At 37.2% G+C, this 25678-nt stretch overlaps 1 protein-coding gene and 1 non-coding gene across 2 annotated transcripts; one reads left to right on the plus strand and one right to left on the minus strand.

The window, feature by feature from the left end:
- Positions 1 to 2257: 2257 nt before the first annotated feature.
- On the plus strand, positions 2258 to 5471 carry LOC120008407 (receptor-like protein EIX2). Its single transcript, XM_038858708.1, has one exon. The coding sequence runs from the start codon at positions 2367 to 2369 to the stop codon at positions 5358 to 5360; it is 2994 nt and encodes a 997-aa protein (XP_038714636.1). The 5' UTR covers positions 2258 to 2366; the 3' UTR covers positions 5361 to 5471.
- An 11110-nt stretch (positions 5472 to 16581) lies between these two features.
- On the minus strand, positions 16582 to 16688 carry LOC120009986. Its single transcript, XR_005470780.1, has one exon. It is a non-coding gene; the product is annotated as a small nucleolar RNA R71 (small nucleolar RNA).
- Positions 16689 to 25678: the final 8990 nt, after the last annotated feature.

The raw sequence follows: 25678 nt of genomic DNA on the forward strand, positions 1-25678 counted from the left end.
TTAAAGTGTACATTTAAACGCTTATCAATTTTGCACCAAGTCTAATATTTGCACCAAACAGACTATGCGCAGTTAGAGAACACAAAACTACTGGCTTGAGGTTTGTCTTTCGGGAAAAGGACATAAATTTCATGTAGTGTCAATCTGGAAAAAAGCAAGAAACAAAAGACTGTCACCAGAATGAAAGAGTTTCTATTGAACGAAAATGAAAAACAACACATTGTTGGAATGCATCAAAAATTTCATTGAAAATTGATACATCCTGTGAAAGGAAAAGCTAAAATAAAGATATAGCCGCGGAGACTTTGGAAAGGAAAAGACAAATTTGAAACTAGTTGGCCGGAACCATGCTAATTGTAAAAAGATAAGTGGTCGGAGCCAGGCCTAAGGAAGCAATAAAGGATTGAAGACGCTGGATCTATGTTTGACGTGGGGTGGTTGTAATCTTCTCTTATTTCTTCTTTTATAATGCCAAGTGATGAACACTTCTTCTTTTGTTCTTCTTCACGTATTCTATCATGGGAATCATGGTAAAACCTCCTTCTTTTTGCTTGTTGGAGTGACTGAGTTAGTAGGCTTCATAACCACAACATTCTCCTTAAAATAGGGATGATGGAAGTATCTGTCTTATCGTACTTCTTCTTCAATGAGGATGTGGGCTCTCTTGGAAGTCATGGCAATCCTCACTTTGCTGGTCTTCAGGTTTCGTGCTCGAAAATGTAGAAACATGGCTAACAACATCCATTATGTTGATGTTTCTGCACGAAAGATTGTGTACAAATGTGTTCTTCTTTGATGCGCAAGACGAATGTGGCTTGAGTTTCATTGCGTCGTGTTTCAATTGGAAATAAATTTGAAAGAAATCATGAGCGTTCAGCTAACAGGCTTCTGTTTCTCCTGGAATATCTCTGAAATAATCTTGTTGAAACATCAGTTGTTACTCAACAAATCACTTTTTAAAAAGAATTATCCATTAAGACCACAATTCCTTGATGTGTAGCCTTTTGGACATTGAATCTTGGACAACCTCATTTTTGAGAATGAATTCCTAGATTTCATATCAGCAACCAATTAAAAACCTCTGCCACATGTCACTAGGAAATTGGCAGTCCTTTGCAAATTGTGGGAGCAGTCTTGTCACGTGTCAGCTGACGTGTGTATGTCAATTTTGGTACAAACAATCGTACAATTTTTTCGGCAAAATATAACATTTTGTCTCTCAACTATACCCCTAATTTCACTTTCATCCTTAAACTTTTTTTTGCTCTTAACTTCATCCTTCAACTATTGAAAAGGTATCTATTTCGTACTTCAAGTGAAAGAGTAGTTGGAAAAATTCAACATGACATCTATTTGGAGTAATCCTAGTTGACAAATTTGAACAAATATGAATGATAATGTCTTTAAACTATTAATGTCTAACACTTTTAGAGCTTAAACTATACAACAAAATAGTTTGGAGATTTTGAAGAGTTAGATATTTTGAGAATTTTGTGAGATGACAGGTGTAATATTTAAGCCAAATTGGATGACATGTGAAAAAAAATTACATCAATTGGGATGTCACGTATGATTTTTTTGATGCCGAAATCATTTGAGGGATGAACGGGGGTACCTTTGAATAGTTGAGAGATGATTTTAAGAAAAAAAAAGTTTAAGGACAAAAATGAATGGTATAGTTGAGGGATCAAATGTCTATTTATGCCCAATATTTCCAACCATCCACACACGCATTAAAAATATTATTTGGCTTAAAGGTTTTTATGAATGTGCTTATCAATATTCTCATCTTTTGAGTGGAAATCATGTATGAAAATATGGTCCTAGATATGATAACAAATAGTGTATACCAATTTTGTTTTTTAAAAAAATGAAACAAAAGCTTTTAAAAAAAATGAAACAAAAGCATGGCAATATCTGTCATTCCAACAAGCCATAGTCAACTCAAGTCACAAAATCATCTTATAATATCAAATCTCCATTCTATGTATAAGAACAATTCCACTATCATTTTTACAATATCAAATACTGATGGAAAATGTTTGAAATCCCCAAAAATGTGAACCCCCAATTAATGTGGAGTATTTGATGTTAAATAGACCATACATATATATTTATAAACCATGGTTATTTCAATGCCACCATAGACTATGTATAATCAACATTTCCAGTAGATGACTGAGTCACCATAGACTTGACTTGAAACTTGCAGTAGCAACACGCTTATATATAGTCAACCTGTTGAATGAAATGTTGTTTCCTCCTATTTTACTCGCAAAAGCGACGTCCACTTTCCTATCTCTTTAAAATACAACATTAGTCCTCCTCTGCATTCCATTCCATTCCAATTATCAGTCACTCCAGTCATGGCTCCTGCTACCATTGCTTCTGTCCATATTTTCTTACTTGTAATGTTATCCCCTGCATTTCTCTTTATTCAGACAATAAAACATGTGTCCTGCAGTGGTACTCCCAATATCATCTGCATAGACTCTGAGAGAGAGTCTCTTCTCAGCTTCAAAGAAGCCCTCATAGACCCTTCAAACCAGCTCTCTTCTTGGGTGGGCGACGATTGCTGCGGATGGACTGGCGTGACCTGTGACAACATGTCCGGAAATGTGATCGAGCTCAAGCTTCGTAACATGTTCTCAGACGACACTAATGTGTTCGACGCATCTGCCTATGCATTGGGCGGTCAGATAAGTTCTTCTCTGCTTGAGTTGAGACATTTGAGGTACTTAGATCTTAGCATGAATAATTTTGAAGGAACCCCAATCCCAAACTTCCTTGGATCAATCAAGACATTGAGATACCTTAATCTCTCTAGTGCATCATTTGGTGGGACTCTTCCTTCAAATCTTGGTAACTTATCAAGCTTGCAGTACCTTGATCTAAACTCTTACTTTAATGAGTCAACAGAAAATGACCTGAATTGGTTACCAAATCTTACTTCTTTGAAGTACCTAAACTTGGGAAATGTTGATCTTAGTAAAGTTAGAAACTATTGGCTTCAAGCAGTGAACAAGCTTTCTTCTCTCCAAGAGTTGCATTTACCAACTTGTGGACTCTCCACTCTTCCTCTCTCTTCTTCAGTTGTTAACCTTACTTCCCTTTCCGTTCTTGATCTCTCCTACAATGGTTTCAATTCCTCAATACCTTCTTGGATTTTCAACTTGACTAGTCTTGTTTATCTTGACCTCAGTTCTAATGATATCCAAGGTGTTTTTCCTGACGAATTCGTGCAGCTGAAATTTCTCAAACACATTGATCTGTCCGAGAACTCGTTCATCCAAGGCAATTTATCTAGAACTCTAGGAAAGCTATGCGGTTTGCAGGTGCTTGATCTTTCTTTCAACGACATTAATGGGGAGATGACGGACGTTATTGATGGCTTTTCTGAATGCTCAAACTCTAGCTTAGAGTTACTGCATTTAGGATACAATAACCTCAATGGGTTTATTCCAAGTTCAATTGGGAACCTGAGGAATCTGAAATATCTTCTTCTTATGAGGAACTCGTTTTCTGGTTCAATTCCAGAAACCATCGGAAACTTGTCGTCCTTACAAGAATTATACCTCGCAGATAATTTGATGGCAGGAACAATTCCAGTCAGTCTGGGGCAACTCTCAAAGCTGGTTTATGTTGATATCTCAAAAAATCTGTGGACAGGAGTCATCACAGAAGCTCATTTTTCGAACTTGACGAGTTTGAAAGAGGTGTCTATCGATCAATCTTCTGGTAGGATCACCTTGGTTTTCAATATCAGTTATGAGTGGATACCCCCATTTAAGCTCAGGTACATCAACGTCAAATCATGTAAAGTAGGACCTGGATTTCCGTCGTGGTTGAGGAATCAGAATGAGCTTAACTCTGTCTCGGTGGCGTGCGCTGAACTGTCAGGGACTATACCAAAGTGGTTCTGGGAATTAGATCTGTTGTTGGATAGGCTAGACTTCAGTAATAATCAGTTAACTGGGAGACTACCGAACACAATAAGATTCAATCATCAAGGAATTGTTTTCTTGAACTCCAATCTCTTCACAGGTCCTATGCCACTGCTGTCATCCAATGTCACTTCCCTGCATCTGGATAATAACTTGTTTTCTGGACCTATTCCGACTGATTTTGGCCAAAGAATGCCAATACTGGCAGATTTGGATCTCTCTTTTAACTCCTTAAATGGTTCCATTCCCATGTCTGTCAGAAACCTAGCTTCTCTCCTGACTTTTGTCGTCTCCAATAATCGATTGACTGGAAAAATTCCCGATTTTTGGGATGGTCTACTTGAGATCTATGTTATAGACATGTCAAACAATAGTTTCACTGGAGAGATACCAAAATCATTTGGTTCTCTGAGTGGGCTCAAATTCTTGACATTAAGCAACAACCGCCTCTCTGGGGAGTTCCCATCTGTTTTACGGAATTGCACTATGATGGAAGCACTAAAACTCGGAGACAACAGAATTTCAGGACGAGTTCCCGGATGGATTGGAGGAACAATGCCATCATTGTTGATTCTAAGTCTACGATCAAACTTGTTCTCTGGAAATGTACCAACAAAATTATGCAATCTTTCCTCTCTTCACATACTAGACCTCGCACATAACAATCTGTCAGGATCGATACCATCTTGTGTTGGAAATTTGATTGGTATGTCATCTATTCAAGAAGATGCTCGTTACGAAGGACAGTTCATCGTGGCAACGAAAGGGACAGAGTACTTCTATGAAACTACTCTCTATCTAGTGAATAGTATAGACCTTTCAGGCAATAACCTGTCTGGTCAAGTACCGGAGCTAACAGAAAATCTCTCAAAATTAGGCATCTTGAACCTCTCTATCAATCATTTGACAGGTAAGATACCAGAGAGCATTAGTAGATTGCGAATTTTGGAGACACTCGACCTCTCAAGAAACCAACTATCAGGAACAATTCCTCCAGTCATGGCCTCCATAACTTCATTAAATCACCTAAACCTTTCTCATAACAATCTCTCAGGAAGTATCCCAACCACAAACCAGTTTCAGACCTTCACTGATCCGTCTATCTATGAAGGCAATTCTGCACTTTGTGGCGTCCCACTACCGACCAAATGTAACCGTGATGATGGAACATCTAATGATTCTCCTGGAAATGAAGACAATGGTGATGAAGACGATGATGATAATGAAAGAGTGTGGTTCTTCATCAGCATGGTACTAGGATTTGTTGTGGGGTTTTGGGCTGTATTTGGGACTCTGCTAGTAAAGAAGACTTGGAGGGAAGCGTACTGCAAGTTCTTTGATGACATGAAAGAGAGGCTAAGTGTGGCTTATCTTCGAAGAAGGATGAAAGAGAAAGGAACAGCGTCTTCAGGGTGACAGAAATGGATTTGAGTGAAGTCTTTTTACTATAATCAATAACCAGATATCTCATGTATTGTATTCATATGTAACTTTCACATTAGAAGCAATGCATGAGCTTCAGTGCTAGCCTTGATTTTTTCTTCAAAGAATGTTCAATCTTCCAACCAAATGGTTTACCAAATATACTTTATGCAGCTGCCAAATTATAATTCACAAGCCAATCATCCGTTAATATTTCTGGCTAATAGTCTTAATTCAAGGCAAAAGCCCATTTATGCATATCTACTTGTCAATTATCACTGGTTAGTCAGTCATCTGTGCCAAACTAACGGTTGCCGAACTTCCCCATACCTGTGACACCGAATTCTTCATTCAAAGCAACATCAATATTTGCAGCGACGATTTTCAAGGACGGGAACCTTTTGCATACACAGTGGATCCCCATTGGGGCCTGAAATTACGACGACAGTACGTTGGCACATGTAGACAAATAAGCAGCAGAACACAGAAAGTAGCACCAAGAAAAACTCACAGAGATGAGGTTTAGGAACTCCTTTTTGCATGAGTAATTCTATTGATTGATTTGCAGAGTTACCTGCATGGACATAACATGATTGATTTTTAATCATTGACAAGCTTGACATATTCTTGGGTGTTGTCTTTCTCGAAGTTCATCTGCAATATTGTACCGTATGCTGGTTGAAGACCTAAGGTTCAGACTTGGGCTCATTCAGTCATAGGTTTATCTTATCATGGGTCTTAAATTGGTTCCATCTTATTTGGGCTGCAATATCACTGGGCCATATCGTGTATATGGGCTTACAAAATCTCATAATACATTTTAGTATTATTTAATTTTTTTAATCCTATCCACAATGTTTCCGTTGACAGCAGTTTAAAATTTGTATATCAATGAATTTTGAGTTTGTTCTCTCAACTCTCTATTTCTTATTCTCCACCTGATCTTCATACCTTCCGGAAAGAATTTGAATACTCTTTAAGTATAACCGTTGAGTTTTCATAAAAAATATGGCGTAGAAGACAAAAGAAATTGTGGGCAGGCATTGAACCGTCCGGACATTTGGGTGTGCCATCCGGATAATTGATGTGAAACAACTACAGTATGCAGAAAAAAGGCATAACTGTCTAGACAACTCGAGGAGCCGTTCGGACAGCTGATGGGCAAGTGCAGTTTCTAGACAATTTTAATGCTACAAAGAGTCCAGGTTTGACGAAATAGGTTTTTCAAGTTGGTATCTAATTAGGAAAGTGATTGCTATCATATTTGTAACCGGAAACATCTTCGGGAGACACTCCTAGGTAGAATTAAACTCTGAGATTTTGTACTATTATAATACTAGTGGTTTGTTAGTGTTTTTGGTGGAGAGAAATCAAAGGGTCGTATGCTGTGAGCTTTGAGAGGGAGCAAAGGGAGACAACTTTGTGATAAATCTCTTGGTTTCTAAGTGAGAGAAAATTGAATGTGTGGTTACACAAATTTTCTATACAGTGAATTTTCTCTTGTTGTCATTTGACAACACCTATGATTTTTCTCTGGTTTTGGAGTTTTCCACGTATATTCTTATGTTGAGATTCTTGTACTTTTTTTCTATTTTAATTTTTTCTATTGTTGTGTGATATTTCTGTCGAGGAGAATCGTGAGTCTAATTTCCCAATAATGATAATCATGCATCAGCAAGCATTTCAATTGTGAATCAATAATAAATGGGTTACTTGTATAAGACAAACTAAATACATCATTCCCTAGTAACGCAGTCTAACAATAACAGGATGACAAGAGATGAAAATTAGTATAAGAAAACCTAGACTGTCATTTAACTGTAAATAAGTTTCAAAACAACAGTATTTTTCACTCTCTTTCGACTTCTTGGTATCATGGTATGTATCTTTCCCTCTCCTATCATTGTTCTTTTAGAAGAATTAGCTACTTTTATTTTTCATAAACTATTTGGGACTAAGGTTTTGATGATGAGTGTAAGTCCAGGAAATGTTGTTTGAAGCTATTGTCCGAACACCTGTAGTTGTTGTTCGGACAGTCATTGTTGGAAGCTGATAGAATTCTCTTTCTGGAGTAGTCGCTCCAGGAAGAACTCTCGGGAGTGAACCTGCAAAAGTTTTTGTGACATGCCCACATGTTATCTGGATAGGCGACATAGTCAGTCAATTATAAGTTGTTTTATCGTGACAAATTGTTACAACACATGTTTAGGTCTTCTTCTAGGTTTTCTTGAGAGGGTGAAAATAGAGTGAAGAGAGCTTTGTCAGGTCAATTCTTGAGTGAACAAGCGTGAGATTTCTTGTGAGATTCTTACGAGGTGTGATCAAAGCTTGGTTAAGCAAAGTTTGAGGTTGTCCAAAGGCTTGGGTTCTTCATCTAGTTGAATGCTCTCGCAACTCCGTGGATGTACGCTTGTTTTATTCAAATCATGTAAATATATGTATGCTCATCTTCTTTACTTGCATTTACTTTCGTTATTTGTGTGATTATTACTTATTGGTTGGCGCAACCTTCTCCCGGTTGGTTTATTATCGGTTATTGTTCATTGAGGTGGTATCTTATTTTTCATTCCGCTGCGCATTATCCTAACAATTAGTATCATACTCGAAGGTCACAGTCTAGGGTCGTTTTTGTGGAATAATAAAGAATATCAGATAATATCCAAATAAGAATACCAACAAGAGATCCACCAGTGGAATTGATTATCTTGCATTTAGGATCACTTAGGTTTTGGATACGGTACTAGACTGAATTCGAAATATCCATAGTACAAAAACCCTTAGAACTGCAAAAGAAAGTAAACTCTTAATCTCACCAATAACAAAGTAGGAAGATGGAGAGAAAACAAGAGAACGTTGTGTTTCTGAAAGTATGTCTCTAACTCTCTGCAACCGAGAGTGAGACTCCTACTAGAACTCCTTAGGAGAGTTCTAACTGAACTAAGGCATAGTCTTCATTCTCAATTAGAATTAGACTAGTGCTTTTGAGTCCTTTAATAGGACTTAACACAACCTTTTATCCTTATCCTTTAATTAGATAAGATTATATCTCTTATCCCTTTGATATATATTGGGCCAACATTAATTATTTAGTTCAAGCCAATGTTGAGTGAACTCGACCCAATATTCCAACATACTCCCACTTGTCCACTATGGGCTTAAATTGAGAGAGACTAATAAATACTTTTCTTTTCAGATTTTCATATAGGTAGATGGGCCGTGTGACCTGAAGCACACATAATATAGTATCTTCAAAGTAGAAACTCATTGGGCCACAATGAAGTAGTTTATTATAAAAGTGTCAATGTTGTATACTTTGTCATACTCCAAACTCATTATTGGTTACATTTGACCAAGCATTACTCAATCCCTCAAAAGAGTTCTTATGTTTATCAACTAGTAAATTACATGTATTTATAATTTTGTCCTTTAGACATCATTGCCTGACTAGTAAATACAAGTAACTCGTATGTAAATCCATAACAGTTTTTCCTTAAGCCCTCATGTCACTAGGATATGAAAACAACTTGCTTTCCTAACATTTTTTTTTTGGACGCATCTTGCCTTGTCCGTAAGAGACATGCTAAAGTAGCGATCATCACCTCATAAAGGGTTGCTCTTTCATACTAGCACATGCAGTATGAAATGCATACTATGGCGGAGTTGTTCTTTCTTAATCTAAGCTCAACACTCTCATAATAACACTATACAACTCTTAGTGTTGTCGCTCACATTGCCTAGGTGACAAACTTAAAATCTCACATTTTGCATGCTTCCCGTAGCATCAAAAGAGTTTTCACACTTGGCTCTACTTATAGGCTCATGAAAGACTGGGAATCTATCATGTCGATTCTTTTGAAAAGAATCTCATCTTAGTTGTAACAAAGGCGATATTAAATTTGAATCTTTTACACTCTACAGCGTCACCGAAGTCATTAACTAGTGTTCGATTTCAAATTAATCTCATCTCTGCACTCTCCCACAATGCCGAAGGCGATTGCTCATGTGAGTGAGTCAATCTTGCTTATGACATACCTTCAATGTTGTGCAAATAATTTTGTAAAATGATAAATTGAATAAACCATATTCATACAATAATCATGAGATACAAGAGTTTGTGAAGAAATAATGGTCTACCAAGCAAACAACTACATCCTACATAAACTTAGGGATCTAACATGTGCAAGAAAACAATCCCTAATTATAGACTTAGGCACTGGATCAGCCACCATGTGACTTGTAGAGATGTGTTTCAAAACCACCTCTTTTTGTGCAATCATATCTCTGACATAATGATATTTCAACCATACATGTTTTGTTTTTCCATGATACTTAGGATCCTTAGCATATGCTATCACACCAAATTGTGACAGGTACAGATGCAATTTTGACAATTGATAAATGTTGAAGAAACCTTCTTAGCTTCTAGGACTGCTGAGCTACATACAATGTACTTGACCTCCATTATAGATAAGGCCATGCAGGATTGCCTTTTGCTACTCAACGAGATCGCTCATCCATTTAGCAAAAAGACATACTCTGAAGTTGATTTGCGTTCGTCTGCTCTTTTTTCTCAGTTTGCATCAGAGTACCAACTAATTGCAAATTCTCCCCTCAATAAACCAGTACGTAGTTCATCATTTCTTTTAAGTACCTTAGTATCCTTTTGACTACTTTCTAGTGCTTAAGCCCGAGATTTGATTGGAACCGGCTTACTAGCCCAACGACATAGCTGATATCTGATTGAGTACACAATATTACGTACATCAGACTCCCAATAGCACTAGAGTATACTGGACATTTATCTTTTTCTTCTGGAGTCATGGGCCTCACGTTTCGACTAAGGGTGTTATTCCTTTTATAAGGAGTATCAATGGGTTTACAGTTATGCATATGGAATCGTTCCAATACCTTTTGTATATAAGTCGCTTAAGATAAACCCAAGAGTCTTTTTGAACAATCCCTTAGGATTTTTGCTCCTAGTACATAACTAGTTTCACCCATATCTTTCATCTCAAAGTTTGATGTCAACCATACTTTCATCGTTACTATCAACTCTTTGTTATTCCCAATAATAAGATGTCATCAACATATAAGGATAAGATGACCAATCCATTCATGGATTTTTTAACATAAACAGAATGATCCTCATCTATCATCGTAAACCCATCCGTTTAGATTGCTCAATGGAATTTGAGATTCCATTGTCTAGATGCTTGTTTTAGGCCATATATGGACCCTTTGAGTTTGTAAACTTGGCCCTTGACCTCAAAATCAATAGGTTGATCCATATAGATCTCCTCATCTAGTTCTTCATTTAAAAATGTCGTTTTAACATCTATTTATTACAAATCCAAATCCAAATGTGTGACAATAGCTAGGATGAGGCGAATCGAAGCAATTCTCACCACCGGCGAAAAAAAGTTTATTCATGGTCAATTCCCTCCTATTGATTGTAGCCCTTGGCTACTAATTTAGCCTTATATCGATCTATGTTCCCATCAGCGTCACACTTGATTTTGAGAGCCCACTTATTCCCAATAGGTTTTCTATTGGGTGGAAGTTCAACCAAATCCCAGACATGGTTTTGTTCCATTGACTCCATTTCTTCTTTCATTGCATTCATCCATTCTATAAATTTAGAACCTGAGAGAGCATCTTTTATAGATTCTTGCTCATTCTTACTATCAAGAGGTGCAATCATGAAAATCAATCTTCCTTTCAATCTCAAATCGATGACGGGGAATATGTTCATGCATAGTCCTACGATGTTGAGATTTAACTTGATCTTGCTCCTCTTGAGCATTTCTAGTTAAAGAGTTGCTCCCACAGTTCCCAAGCAGTTGATACGTTTTTGGTATCCTCGATTGGGCAACTATTAGCGCCATCATTGATATTTACAGTTTCATAAAATTGAAAAACTTCATCAACCTCTCATAAGTTAGGTAATTCATTCTCTAAGAATGTGACATATCGTGACTCAATTTCTATCACCCTACCAGCTTTGTCTTCTCTAATGAAGGCATTTCCCTTGGAAGTATCATTGTATCTAATAAAGATACATTTCTTTCCTCGGGCACCAAACTTTCCATATTTGGAAATAGGGATATGAATGTAGGTGACCGAATTCCATAATTCATATGGGGTTTACTTGATAGAATTTGTTGGCACACGGTTTAGTATATAGGCAGCAATTAACAACACATCTCCCTAATTGAAATTGGTAGATTTACTTGCGCCATCATAGACACCTAACCATGTCTAAAAGGGTTTTATTCCTCCTTTCGACAACATCTTTTTGTTGCGGAATGTATGGAATAGTTAGCTATCTAGCTATACCCTTTTCATCACACAATTCTTTGAATTATTTTGATAGAAACTCACCACCACGATCAGTCCTTTAGAGTTTTAACACTCTTATCTAATTGATTCTCAACCAACTTTAAATACTTTGTGAAGCAATCCAATGCTTCTGATTTATGGGAGATCAAATAGATATGACAATATCGGGTGTAGTCATCTATAAAAGTGATGAAATATGAGGCGCCATGTCTGACCCTCATATTCATTAGGCCACAGATATCAGAATGAACCAATTGCTACGGAAGATTGGTTCTTTTTGCCTTTCTAAATGGTTTTCATGTTGCTTTCCAGCCAAATAATTTTCACATGTGGGCAAGGCACATTTTGCTAATGGGCTCAAAAGGCCTTCGTTAGCTAGACGATTAAGTATATCTTGCCCGATATGTCCTAATCTAGTATACTACTCCCTCCGTCCCATTTTAATTGTCCCCTTCAATTTTACACACAGTTTAAGAAATTGCATTACTCCCCTTCAATTTGATATTTATACCCTCATTTATAGAGGACAATTAAAATGTCAATGACTCCTTGGAAATTCACTCCATTAGTTTGGGTAAATAAGGGTAAAATGAGAAAAATGGATGAAATTAGTTTTAATTAATTGAAATGGGCATGCATTTTGGGACATCCCAAAAAGGAATAGAGGACAATTAAAATGGGACGGAGGGAGTATAACATACAACTATCAGGGACGTTACTGGAACTAGCAATAAGAAATGTAGAATCTATTTTATTCGCATACTCAATAGTATCCAATACCATAAAAATTCATTAAGCAAATGACCAGAGCCATAATAAATCTTGTCCATATTTAACTTAACACAATTATACACAAATTCCAACTAGAAATCCCAAACTTAGAAGAACTTAAACCAAAAGTAGATTATGCATAACTTTAGGGATATACAAGACATCATGCTAATGTAAAGTGTGATCGCCTCGCAACACCCATGAAGCTATGGCAATACAAAGTGCAAAGTACTGATCCCAAGTACTTCAGTAGAAGCATGATTTTTCATGAAGATATGGCAACTCTCCTTCGGAATGTGATGATAATTTATAGAGGCTGACCTCTCCTTTGTTATGTGGTTTGTTGTTGCCGACTCTATAGTCCAAAAATGAACCATTTTAGTCAACTTAAGAATATTACATACATTTAGCACCTTCACCTCAGAACATTCATGAGCGAAGTGGCCTAGCTTGTTGCAATTAAAACAAGCCATTTGAGCCTTATCGTTCTTCATTCCAAGATGCCATCCACGTTTGCGTTGCGTGTTTTAGGGACTTAATGCATTGTTCTTGCCTTTTTGTCATATCACCTTACCGTTATTATTGTCAAGGCCCAAAGCTTTGCATTTAGAAATTTGGGCCATATTAGCCTCAGAATTGAGTATTTTTTTTCATCTAGAAGATTATTTTCTTCTGGCTCCACATGTTCGAAAACATCATCAAAAGTCTTGATGTTTTCATTATTGGTGACGTTTACCCTCATTTATTCCTATCAAAGTGATAAGGATCGAATGAAGCCTGCAATTGTTGTTTATCATACAACACGTGCCCAGCTTCCCTTAGTTTACTAATTATATTAGCATTCATAGTTAGGTGATGCCCCCATCATTGTATGTGGGCGCTTCACAAACCTTTCAAAGTTGAGAGTCAATTGGCGCAATTGAGTGGTAGAAATACCCCCTAAGTTGTAGTTTCACTGTGTCCCACAATGCATGAGTTGATTTGTGATTCTCAAAAATGAAGCATCAAAACGTTTCGCGAACCGCTCCAACATCAGTATGTGAGCTATGTGATCTTTGCGCTTGAACGCCCAATACAGTTCCACATCATGTCTAAGTTGATTAGTGGTTTCGTGTTCAAGTTCAACCATTGGTTGTGTTACAGTTTTCAGTATTTCTTGTTCTTCAAGGAAATATTGAATTTTACGATACAAAATATCATAATTTTTCATAAGTCAGCTTTTTAAATAAGTGACTAAATTTTATAGTAGTCATCTAGTCAGTGATCATTATTCACGTTTAGAGTTTGTACAATATATAACATATGTTATTGCCTCATATTTCAAAGTAAACATCCTAATAGTCTAAAGTATGCCACAAAAAAATATATGCATGCATACAAGCAATTCTTATTAGCATAGTCCAACTATATTAGTTTAATTTAAATAGAGTAATAAAAGAATATTATAAGTAAACGAACTTGTTTATATAATATTCAACCCAAAAATTATTATATCAAATAGAAAGTTTAAGCATTGAATTAAATGATTAAAATTAAAATTGCTCTAACAAAATAAATAATTAGATGCGCCTCATTATAATTAATATTAACAAAGGATAATAAAATCCTTTGGATTGCTTCATCATGTCGGTATCAACAACAAGAAAACCAAATCATTTGTATCAATTCATCCTGATTTGTATCAATAATAGGTTAGCTAAGCCTTTGCATCACTTCATCATAATTACTATTAACAATAGGATAACATCATGATCAACAACAGGATAATTAAATCCTTTGGATCACTATATATTATAAATAAATAATATGTATAAAGGATAACCAAATCCTTTGGATAAGCAAATTAGCATCACAACAGGATTATAACATCCTTTGGATCACTAATGGGCCCATTATTAGAGATCAGAGCAAAACTTTCCGGCTCTCATGGCCCCAAAAAATAATAAAAATTTTATTTACACACCACTATTTACGCATGATAAGTGATGTGAGCATATTTGTGCATGTTTATATCAATGATATTCTGTCACTTTAATCATTTTCTTCGTTGATGAGGTTGATTTGTGATGAGATTTTATGAAGATAACTTCAAGGGGATGATGTTAAGAAACTGTGCTTTAAATTGGAAATTACAGAATTTTGGTACTTAAGACCTTCTTGTATATTTTGCAGGACATTCGGCAGAAGGAGCTGACAGAATAAATTGCAGTCTTCAACGGACTTTTAGAGGACATTTCAAGCTGTTCGGGAAGTGCTGGTTCACATTAATTGGAGTACGATGGAACTCTGAACATTACCCAAAGGCAGGGCTGGAAATCTTATGAGAAGCAGGATTTTATGCTGCAGACCGGGTCTTTAGAAGCTCAGAACTGGAGCATATGAGGTCCAAATCGAGTGATTCAAAAGCCCATAAATAAGTACACGTTCAGAGCTACGACTTTGATGAAGAAGTTCACGTCTGAATATGCTCAGAATCTCCCAGAATCCAGTTGCAAGATCGTGACAGATTTCTGTTTCCTAAAGTAATTAAGGAAACAGAGTGATTTTAGGAGTCTTAAACTAGGATTTCTTGGGAGACGTGAGAGGTAACTAATTCTATATAATGGGACGGCAGAACTAAAAGGGACACACAGGGAGAGAGAGCCATACGCAAAGAATAGAACGTAGGTTTCTCTCCACACCATGAGCGGCTAGTTTATTTCTTTGGTTCAAGGGATTTGACTCCAATTCATGAGATTTTGAGACTTGGTTTGTTATATTTAAATTCATTCTGGATTCGAACATCTGTAGTTCTTTACTATATTCGTGAATGATTACATGAATTAATTGATTGAGATGCATATTGATTGATATTTCGTGTGATTAAATGCTATATTGAGTACATGATACGTAATTGTTGTGTTGCTTGATTAAAAGTAGCGATTGGGCGACGTGATTATGATCCAAGTTTTCATCGTTTGCACAAGGGAATTACAGGATGAATTAAATAGTTTCCGCTTGTTAAACTATTGTTCAGTCTTAGTTTCTTCCAAAAATCCAATGCTGTTATTGATAGGAAGAGGATTGCTTAATACCACTTCACTTGATAACAAGAATTAACTTGAGTGCTGAGCTCATGTTAATAACAGAAGGAAGGTAAGGATTTATCTGTCGTACAAATAGATTTAGCTAAGTGTTCGATAAAGATTGTGTACCTTAGAAGTCTATGATAAATCCATGAATTGGTTGCTCAATATCCTTTGATCCGAAGTTTGTTAATTCTTATTTCCCGTAAGTATTGTTGTGTTTACATTCTAGTTTAGTTGAATTAAAATCAAATCTTCCCCTATTTCAATTAGCGCGTTAAGAACTGTGAATTAATCACTTGGTCCCTGAGGATCGACCCTTATTCATCACTTTTACCAGTTAAGGTTTCAGAGTAAGGTAATTATTTTTGCTTGCGCTCGGCACGCATCAAAATTTGGCGCCGTTGCCGGGGACCAACTGTGATTGAATTTTCTGTTGTTAACTTTTTTTTTATTTTTATTTTTTTTTAGGTTTATGACCAGGTCGTCTCACATTGGTGAACTAGAATACGATCCAGAACTTGAAAGAACAGTCCGTAGATTGAGGAGGGAAGCCCGACAAGCTCAAGCATTATCTCCTCCGTCAATAAGCACTCCCTCCGGAATCAACATAGCGATAGATTTACACTCTCAAAGCTCATATAGTGAATCTGAATCCGAAGAGGAAGACATGGCTGCAAACGATAGGACTCTTAAGCAATTGGATGCACCTACCTTGAATCAACAACCTTTATGCATTGAATTTCCTGCATTAGGTGCTGCCTTTGAGTTGAAGTCAGGACTAATTCACCTTTTGCCTACTTTTCGTGGTCTAGCAGGTGAAGATCCGCACAAGCATCTTAAGGAATTTCATGTGGTGTGTTCTAGCTTGAGGCCGCAAAACATCACCGAAGAACAAGTGAAATTACGAGCTTTTCCTTTTTCCTTAGCAGATTCGGCCAAAGATTGGTTGTATGATCTTCCTTCGGGGTCCATTAATTCTTGGAATGAGATGAAGTGTTTTTTTCCTAGAGAAATTTTTTCCTGCATCACGAGCTGCCAGCATAAGGAAAGACATATGTGGTATTCGCCAACTGAATGGAGAAACTTTATACGAGTATTGGGAGCGTTTCAAAAAGTTGTGTGCAAGCTGCCCACATCATCAAATTCCCGAGCAGCTCTTGATCCAATATTTCTATGAGGGGTTAATGCCAATGGATAGGAACATGATTGATGCTGCCAGTGGTGGAGCACTAATGGACAAAACACCAGCAGCTGCAAGAACTTTGATTGCAAACATGGCAGCAAATTCACAGCAATTTGGGGCACGTACGGAGCATCCAGCCAAGCAAGTTAGTGAGGTAAGTACTTCTAACATTGAACGTCAAATTTTTGACTTGACTACTTTGGTGAAACAAATGGCTATAGGATCTTTACAAGCAGCAAAAGTTTGTGGCATTTGTACGATGGTTGGGCATCCGACGGATATGTGTCCCACTTTGCAAGAGGAGGACTCAACACAGCAAGCAAATGCCATAGGAGGTTTTCCAGGGCAACTTCAACGGAAATTTGACCCATACCCCAACACATATACCCCAGGATTTAAACATCCAAATTTGAGTTATGGCAATCCAGCAGCTGCCCAGAATAGTTTCCAATTTCCTTATCCAGCTAGACAACAACAAGGGACACAACCTCCAAATTCAGGTATGGCACTTGATGAAATCATTAAAGCATTGGCTAATAATACTCAACAATTTCAACAGGAAACAAGGAGTAGCGTTCAAAATCTGGAGAAACAAATTAGCCAATTGGCTACGGCAGTGAGCAATCTTGAGGCTCAAGGATCCGGGAAGTTATCGTCTCAAACAATTGTGAATCCTCGAGAGAATGCAAGTGCTGTCACATTGCGAAGTGGGACAAAAACCGCTGATTCCAATCAACATCCTATGGTTTCAGCCCAGAAAAAGGAAGAGGAGAGGGAGGCCGACAATGACATTAAAGATTCTTCTAAGGTAACTTCTCAAACCACTATGCCGAATTCTTCTAATACTATTCTTGTTCCTTTTCCTAGCAGGTTGTCCAAGTCTAAGAAAGAGCAACAGGAGAAAGATATCCTAGAGACCTTCAGAAAAGTTGAAGTAAATATCCCATTGTTGGATGCCATCAAACAAGTTCCAAAGTATGCAAAATTTCTCAAGGAATTGTGTACTACGAAGAGGAAATTAAGGAGTGACGAGAAGGTCAAGGTGGGGGAGAATGTGTCAGCCATGATCCAGCGTAAGCTACCTCCAAAACAAAAAGATCCAGGAATGTTTACAATTCCATGTGTGATTGGTAACAAAAAAATTGAGCGTGCCATGTTAGATTTAGGTGCATCTATAAATGTCATGCCACACTCAATTTATGCATCGTTGAATTTGGGTCCATTGAAAGAAACAAGAGTGATTATTCAGTTAGCCGACCGTTCTAATGCATACCCCGACGGGGTAGTTGAAGATGTTTTGGTGCAGGTTGACGAGTTGATTTTTCCGGCTGATTTTTACATCCTCAATATGGAAGATGGAGGGTCTCCAAATCCTGCTCCGATTTTATTAGGAAGACCCTTTCTCAAAACAGCAAAGACAAAAATTGATGTTCACGATGGTACTCTCACCATGGAGTTCGACGGGGAAGTTGTGAAATTTCATATATTTGATGCTATGAGATACCCCAATGACACTCACTCTTTATTTTGTGTTGATTTGATTGACGTACTCGTGCAGGAAGCTTTTGAATTAACGGATGAAGATGAGTTGAGCATAGTTATTGCAAACGACTTAGGAAAAATCAATGCAATTTCACCTCTAAATTCGGCATTGGAGGAGACAATTATGGCACTGGAATTGTTATCTCCAATTCCTAAGAGGTTTGAATCGTCCAAAATAGAATTACCACTCTCCCATTCTAAGTTGTTACCTTCTATTGTGCAGGCACCTACTTTGGAGCTAAAGCCTCTTCCAGGACACCTAAAATATGTCCATTTGGGAGACAACAATACACTTCCAGTCATCATTGCTCATGGTTTGACGGCATTGCAAGAAGAAAGATTAATTCGAGTGTTACGGGATCATATCACAGCAATCGGTTGGACCTTAGCCGACATTAAAGGCATCAGTCCATCAATGTGTATGCATCGGATTTTATTCGAAGCAGGGTCCAAGCCAAGTCGAGAAGCCCAACGGAGATTGAACCCAGTCATGAAGGAAGTGGTCATGAAAGAGATCTTTAAGCTTTTGGATGCAGGAATCATCTACCCGATTTTAGACAGCGCGTGGGTAAGTCCAGTACAGGTAGTACCAAAAAAATCGGGAATGACAGTGATCAAGAACCAAAACAACGAGCTCATTCCAACAAGAGTACAGAGCGGGTGGAGAATGTGTATTGACTACCGCAAATTGAACGCTGTGACAAGGAAAGATCATTTTCCTCTTCCATTCATTGACCAGATGTTGGAACGATTGGCAGGTAAGTCTTTCTACTGTTTCCTTGATGGTTATTCTGGTTATAATCAAGTCGTCATTGCACCTGAAGATCAAGAAAAAACCACATTCACATGCCCATTCGGGACATTTGCATTCAGAAGAATGCCATTCGGACTTTGTAATGCACCCGGAACATTTCAAAGATGCATGATGAGTATTTTTTCTGAATTAATAGAAAATTGCATTGAAGTGTTCATGGATGACTTTACTGTTTACGGTGATTCGTTTGACATTTGTTTGGATAATCTGGGTCGCGTGTTAGACCAATGCGTTGCAACAAACCTTGTTTTGAATTTTGAAAAATGTCATTTTATGGTGAAACAAGGAATTGTCTTGGGTCATGTTATTTCAGAGAAGGGTATCGAAGTTGATAAAGCTAAAATTGATTTAATCATACACTTACCATATCCTAACAATGTACGAGAGGTGCGTTCTTTTTGTGGCCATGCAGGTTTTTATCGCAGGTTTATTAAGGACTTCTCAAAGATTGCTTTGCCTTTATCTAGACTTTTACAAAAAGAAGTTCCTTTCGAGTTCAACCAAGAATGCAAGAAGGCTTTTGATAAGCTGAAAACCGCATTGACGACCACTCCGATAATTCAGCCTCCTGATTGGACACTACCTTTCGAGATTATGTGTGATGCCAGTAATTACGCGGTAGGAGCGGTATTAGGACAGCGATTTGACAAGCAAGCTCATGTGATCTATTATGCCTCCAGAACACTCAACCCGGCGCAGTGCAATTATTCCACCACTGAGAAAGAGCTTCTAGCCATTGTATTTGCATTAGACAAATTTCGGTCTTATTTGCTTGGTTCTAAAGTGATTGTATTTTCTGATCATGCAGCTTTGAAGCATCTACTAGCCAAGAAGGAGTCGAAACCGAGACTGATTAGATGGATTCTTCTTTTGCAAGAATTTGATATTGAGATCAAAGACAAGAAAGGAGCTGAGAACCTTGTTGCTGACCATTTGAGTCGATTGAGAAGGGAAGAAGATGCTGAGCCTTTGCATGAATTTTTCCCTGATGAACATTTGTTTGCCGTCAAAGAGATGCTCCCTTGGTATGCTGATTTGGTAAATTACTTGGTTGCCAGAATTTTACCTGATGATATGACTAGGGCCAAAAGAGATAAAGTTAAGAGTGAAGCAAAATATTATGTGTGGGATGACCCATACTTGTGGAAAATGTGTTCAGATCAAATTATTAGGCGGTGTGTGCCTGATTCAGAAATTTTGTCTATCCTTACATTCTGCCATACATATGCTTGTGGAGGTCATTTTGGCCCCAAGAGAACAGCGAAGAAAGTTTTGGATAGCGGATTTTATTGGCCTACATTATTCCATGATGCTTACGTGATGTGCAAGAATTGTGAACCGTGCCAAAAGACAGGCAGCTTGACTCGTCGGAACGAGATGGTACAAACACCCATTCTTGCGAGTGAGATTTTTGATATCTGGGGTATCGATTTTATGGGTCCATTTCCATCATCTTTTGGATTTGCTTATATTTTACTTGCTGTAGATTATGTGTCTAAATGGGTGGAAGCAAAGGCCACTAAGACTGACGATTCCAAAGTTGTTTCAGGTTTTATCAAAACTAACATCTTTGGCAGATTCGGCATTCCACGGGCAATGATCAGCGATCAAGGAAGTCACTTTTGTAACCGCACGATTGACGCATTGCTAAAAAAATATGGGGTCTTTCATAAAACCTCCACTCCCTATCACCCCCAAACAAATGGACAAGCTGAAGTATCCAACAGAGAAGTCAAATCCATTTTGGAGAAGATGGTCAAGCCCAATAGGAAGGATTGGAGCATGAGGCTTGATGATGCTTTATGGGCATACCGAACAGCCTATAAGACACCACTCGGGATGTCTCCTTATCGGCTAGTTTTTGGGAAAACATGTCATCTTCCCGTCGAGTTAGAGCACAAGGCATTTTGGGCAGTAAAACGCTGTAATATGGACTTGGAGGCAGCCGGCCAAGAGAGAAAGTTACAACTCCAAGAATTGGAAGAGATACGATTAGAAGCCTATGAAAACTCCAGAATTTATAAGGAAAAGACCAAAGCCATTCATGACAAGATGATTGTTAGGAAGCAATTTGTGGTTGGGCAAAAAATTTTGCTTTATAACTCGCGCTTGAAGCTTATGCCAGGTAAGTTACGTTCTCGTTGGCTTGGTCCTTTTGTTGTTACTAATGTGTTTCCTCATGGTGCAGTTGAAGTCAAAAGTTTCGACACTAACAAGGTATTCAAGGTCAATGGGCATCGGCTGAAACCATTTTATGACGGGTTTCAAGAGCACACTGTGGAGGATATCCCATTGCACGATCCAGTTTCTACCCACTAAGGAGAGTGGCTGCGTCGAGCTTAACGACGTAAACCAAATGCGCTGCTTGGGAGGCAACCCAAGAATGACCTGTTGGTCACAATTAGCTATGTTCTCTTTCTCTATCACTTTAGAATAATTTCATCTACTGTCTTTAAAAAAAAAATGTCGTTTCTTTACAGTGAGGGCACTGTAAACCTCAAGTGTGGGGGAGACTGTCATGTGCTGATAACCTGTGTGTGAATAAACTTGGGATTAGGCTTAAACTCATTAAGATACAGCATGCATAGGGGTTCGCAACCTCAGCTTGGACCTTGCAATGTCTTGTGAATTTTTGATAAGCATACTTAGTTCTTAGTAACTGATTGAGGCAGTATTTCTTGTGAGGATATGTATACTGACAACCTAGCAGTGAAGAAGGATTGCGCAGCAAACTTTTAACCCTTTTTCCTCCTTAGGCCAGTCCTATATCTGGGTTTAAGTAAATAGGGAAAGGTCATCACTTTGGTAGGATGGAGCATAAGATGCACCTATCAAACCCCAAAAACAATTAAAGTGAGATGGAGCATAAAATGCACTCACCAGAATGAAAAGAATGAATCGGAAAAAAAAAATGTTACTTCTGCAGTAAGATGGAGCATAACATGCACTTACTGCAGGCAAAAAAAAAAAAAAAAAAAAGAAAAGAAAAAATTGTGAATCCTTATTTTACTACCTGGATTGTAGTGGCAGGGAGAGAAAGGAAGGGGTGAGTTGTGCAGGAATTGTTCATGTTAGATTGGAAGTCCCATGACTGATCAAGTTACTTGTAACATGATGTGAAAAGAGATGAGTATATTTGACTTAAGTTTAATGGACATTGCCAGTGTTCTGAGATGGGCATGTGGCCTTGTATTTTTGCATGGGTGCGTTTTACTCGAGGACGCGTAAAAGTTAAGTTTGGGGGAATTTGATGTGAGCATATTTGTGCATGTTTATATCAGTGATATTCTGTCACTTTAATCATTTTCTTCGTTGATGAGGTTGATTTGTGATGAGATTTTATGAAGATAACTTCAAGGGGATGATGTTAAGAAACTGTGCTTTAAATTGGAAATTACAGAATTTTGGTACTTAAGACCTTCTTGTATATTTTGCAGGACATTCGGCAGAAGGAGCTGACAGAATAAATTGCAGTCTTCAACGGACTTTTAGAGGACATTTCAAGCTGTTCGGGAAGTGCTGGTTCACATTAATTGGAGTACGATGGAACTCTGAACATTACCCAAAGGCAGGGCTGGAAATCTTATGAGAAGCAGGATTTTATGCTGCGGACCGGGTCTTTAGAAGCTCAGAACTGGAGCATATGAGGTCCAAATCGAGTGATTCAAAAGCCCATAAATAAGTACACGTTCAGAGCTACGACTTTGATGAAGAAGTTCACGTCTGAATATGCTCAGAATCTCCCAGAATCCAGTTGCAAGGTCGTGACAGATTTCTGTTTCCTAAAGTAATTAAGGAAACAGAGTGATTTTAGGAGTCTTAAACTAGGATTTCTTGGGAGACGTGAGAGGTAACTAATTCTATATAATGGGACGGCAGAACTAAGAGGGACACACAGGGAGAGAGAGCCATACGCAAAGAATAGAACGTAGGTTTCTCTCCACACCATGAGCGGCTAGTTTATTTCTTTGGTTCAAGGGATTTGACTCCAATTCATGAGATTTTGAGACTTGGTTTGTTATATTTAAATTCATTCTGGATTCGAACATCTGTAGTTCTTTACTATATTCGTGAATGATTACATGAATTAATTGATTGAGATGCATATTGATTGATATTTCGTGTGATTAAATGCTATATTGAGTACATGATACGTAATTGTTGTGTTGCTTGATTAAAAGTAGCGATTGGGCGACGTGATTATGATCCAAGTTTTCATCGTTTGCACAAGGGAATTACAGGATGAATTAAATAGTTTCCGCTTGTTAAACTATTGTTCAGTCTTAGTTTCTTCCAAAAATCCAATGCTGTTATTGATAGGAAGAGGATTGCTTAATACCACTTCACTTGATAACAAGAATTAACTTGAGTGCTGAGCTCATGTTAATAACAGAAGGAAGGTAAGGATTTATCTGTCGTACAAATAGATTTAGCTAAGTGTTCGATAAAGATTGTGTACCTTAGAAGTCTATGATAAATCCATGAATTGGTTGCTCAATATCCTTTGATCCGAAGTTTGTTAATTCTTATTTCCCGTAAGTATTGTTGTGTTTACATTCTAGTTTAGTTGAATTAAAATCAAATCTTCCCCTATTTCAATTAGCGCGTTAAGAACTGTGAATTAATCACTTGGTCCCTGAGGATCGACCCTTATTCATCACTTTTACCAGTTAAGGTTTCAGAGTAAGGTAATTATTTTTGCTTGCGCTCGGCACGCATCAATAAGTTTACAGCATAAAATTATTAGTCTACACACAAATTTGTAGTGAAAGTACCAAATTACCTTTGTTTTATACAATATTAGAAAGATTAGTGTTAAGTTTACACACATTCAAACTTCAAGTCTCTTATCGATTTCCCCATGTTGGGACTCCAGTTGCCACCGATTTTCCACACTTGAATCGATGTCCAAAAACCATTCAAGTAGACGACCAAAAATTTCTCATTATCAACGTCAAAAAGCTTTAGAGGGATAAGGTCTTGTGAATTATCTCTTAAATATTTCTATATATAATGAAATCTCTCAAATTGAACATGTGGGTTTGTCGATTTCTGTATATAGCATGAGTGAGTGTGTGTAGTTGTTAAATGTTGGGCAATTTATGGTTAGAATACGGTTGAAATAAAAATCGACACACTAGGTCCGTTTCTAGGGTTATAAAACGTTAACATCGTGTTGTTTATTTGTTAAAAAAACAACATCATCCGTCGTTTTTCTTTGCAAAAAACGACAGCTTCTGTCGATTTGTAATCTCTCCATAAATCCTCGTGTTGTTTTTTCTAGAAGAAAAATGACAGGTTGTGTTATTTTTTTGGAAGAAAAACGACAGCCTGTTGTTGTTTTTTTCCCTTTGGAAAATTCTGGTGTAAACTTAGTAGTCTCTAATTAAATATGTAAATGTTATTTATTTAAATTTTTAGTTCAAGGGTTAATATGTCATCATATACAAGGATATTTATGTACACTATAAAAATTCAAAAAGTGGTGTAAAGATAGTAGCTTAGTTGTGTGTAGAAAAAATTTACCTAAAAATAATAGGCGCCATCATGTAATTAAAGCAATTCACAAAAAATAATTATAATTTACTTTCTAATTTGACATATATACTAAAAATCAATTTTAGTACTTTCATGCATTGTAAAAGATCAAATTCATCTTGGGAGCATATATGACTCAACCAACCTCAACCCCAAGTTCAAAACAGTGTTAAAAACACTTTCAAGTAATCTGGAATTTTTCAGAAATTTTTGCATGCATTTTTCAACATAAAATCATGCAATTTTCGTCCAAAAATAGACTTAAAAATAGTCAGAGGGTCAAAAACTTTGAAAAATTACTATAGTACCAGAATTTAATTTATAATTTTTCAGAAAATTTTTTGAAATTTTTTCGGGTATGTGTGGGGCCCGCACACACCTCCACTTTCCAGAAAATATAAAAAAAATTTTAACCCGCCCGACCCGGTCACTGGACTGTGGTTTTGGATACACACCGCCATTTAGATCAAGTTGTGGTTTTGGTCACCACGACCAAAACCTCCGTTCACTCCAGAACCCGACTATTATTTTAAATTCATTAAACAGTGGGTCTGTGAAGGGGTGTGCACCACACTCTCTTTTCACTGAGAGTAAAACTGCAGTCAGACGAAAAATAGATTTATAATTTTCACAAAAAAATGCTAATCTGTAACCAAACTTCAAAAATTCATAACTAATTATCCAGATATCTAAAATTAGCCTAATATACTTCGTTGGAAAGCTAACGAAATAATCTTTCTATACATACCAGATTCTGTTCCTAATTAAATGTGTGCCATTTTATATGAATTTATTAAGTTTGGGTACAAATAAATTGGGTTAGCAATTTATCTTTCTACAGAGCTCCTTTTTGCACGAAATTTATACCGTAATCACATAATATGTCAAATTATATACAGTAAAAATTTCATGCAATTTGAATAATTTTTGATATTTATAACATAATTTTAGAGAAACATGCATATAGAAAAATGAATTTTCTAAATCATAATTCAGAAAAATAAATCATATCATGCTTTTCTCTAAACAAACATCAAACATCAATATTAAAAGGCAA

Source organism: Tripterygium wilfordii, chromosome 11, assembly GCF_013401445.1.
Source record: "Tripterygium wilfordii isolate XIE 37 chromosome 11, ASM1340144v1, whole genome shotgun sequence".
Taxonomy (NCBI): domain Eukaryota; kingdom Viridiplantae; phylum Streptophyta; class Magnoliopsida; order Celastrales; family Celastraceae; genus Tripterygium; species Tripterygium wilfordii.

Coding starts and splice junctions, on each gene's coding strand:
- LOC120008407 (XM_038858708.1), top strand. CDS start 2,367: ATGGCTCCTGCTACCATTGCTTCTGTCCATATTTTCTTACTTGTAATG.